The sequence below is a fragment of the Buceros rhinoceros genome, unplaced genomic scaffold (assembly GCF_000710305.1).
Source record: "Buceros rhinoceros silvestris isolate BGI_N320 unplaced genomic scaffold, ASM71030v1 scaffold27698, whole genome shotgun sequence".
In the NCBI taxonomy this organism is placed as follows: domain Eukaryota; kingdom Metazoa; phylum Chordata; class Aves; order Bucerotiformes; family Bucerotidae; genus Buceros; species Buceros rhinoceros.
The window spans coordinates 1-332 of NW_010427833.1; the positions used below are offsets into that span (position 1 = coordinate 1).

The 332-nt window shown below is 65.4% G+C and overlaps 1 protein-coding gene across 1 annotated transcript; it reads left to right on the forward strand.

The window, feature by feature from the left end:
- Positions 1 to 3: 3 nt before the first annotated feature.
- On the forward strand, positions 4 to 309 carry LOC104498663 (artemin-like; the record flags this gene model as incomplete). Its single annotated transcript, XM_010142072.1, is given in 2 exon segments — positions 4 to 213; positions 216 to 309. Coding segments are annotated over 2 exon segments (304 nt in total), but the record flags the coding sequence as incomplete, so codon positions are not given.
- Between the last annotated feature and the right edge of the window lie 23 nt (positions 310 to 332).

Here is a 332-nt window from a genome sequence, read left to right on the forward strand (position 1 = left end):
GGGCGCAACTGCCACATTCGTAACCTGATGGTGAAGGTGCGTGACCTGGGCCTGGGCTTCAACTCAGATGAGATTGTGCTCTTCAAGTACTGCAGCGGGTCCTGCCACCGGGCACGCAGCAACTATGACCTGACACTGGGCAGCCTGCTGCGGCAGCAGCTCATTGCCCCGGGGCCACCGGAGCGGGTCCTCAGACACCCCTGCTGCCCGGCCCACCGCACACCCGCTATGAGGCCGTCTCCTTCATGGACGTGCAGAACACATGGCAGACGGTGGAGAAGCTCTCGGCAGCGGAATGCAGCTGCATCGGCTGGGGACGGGGGGGCCCGGCC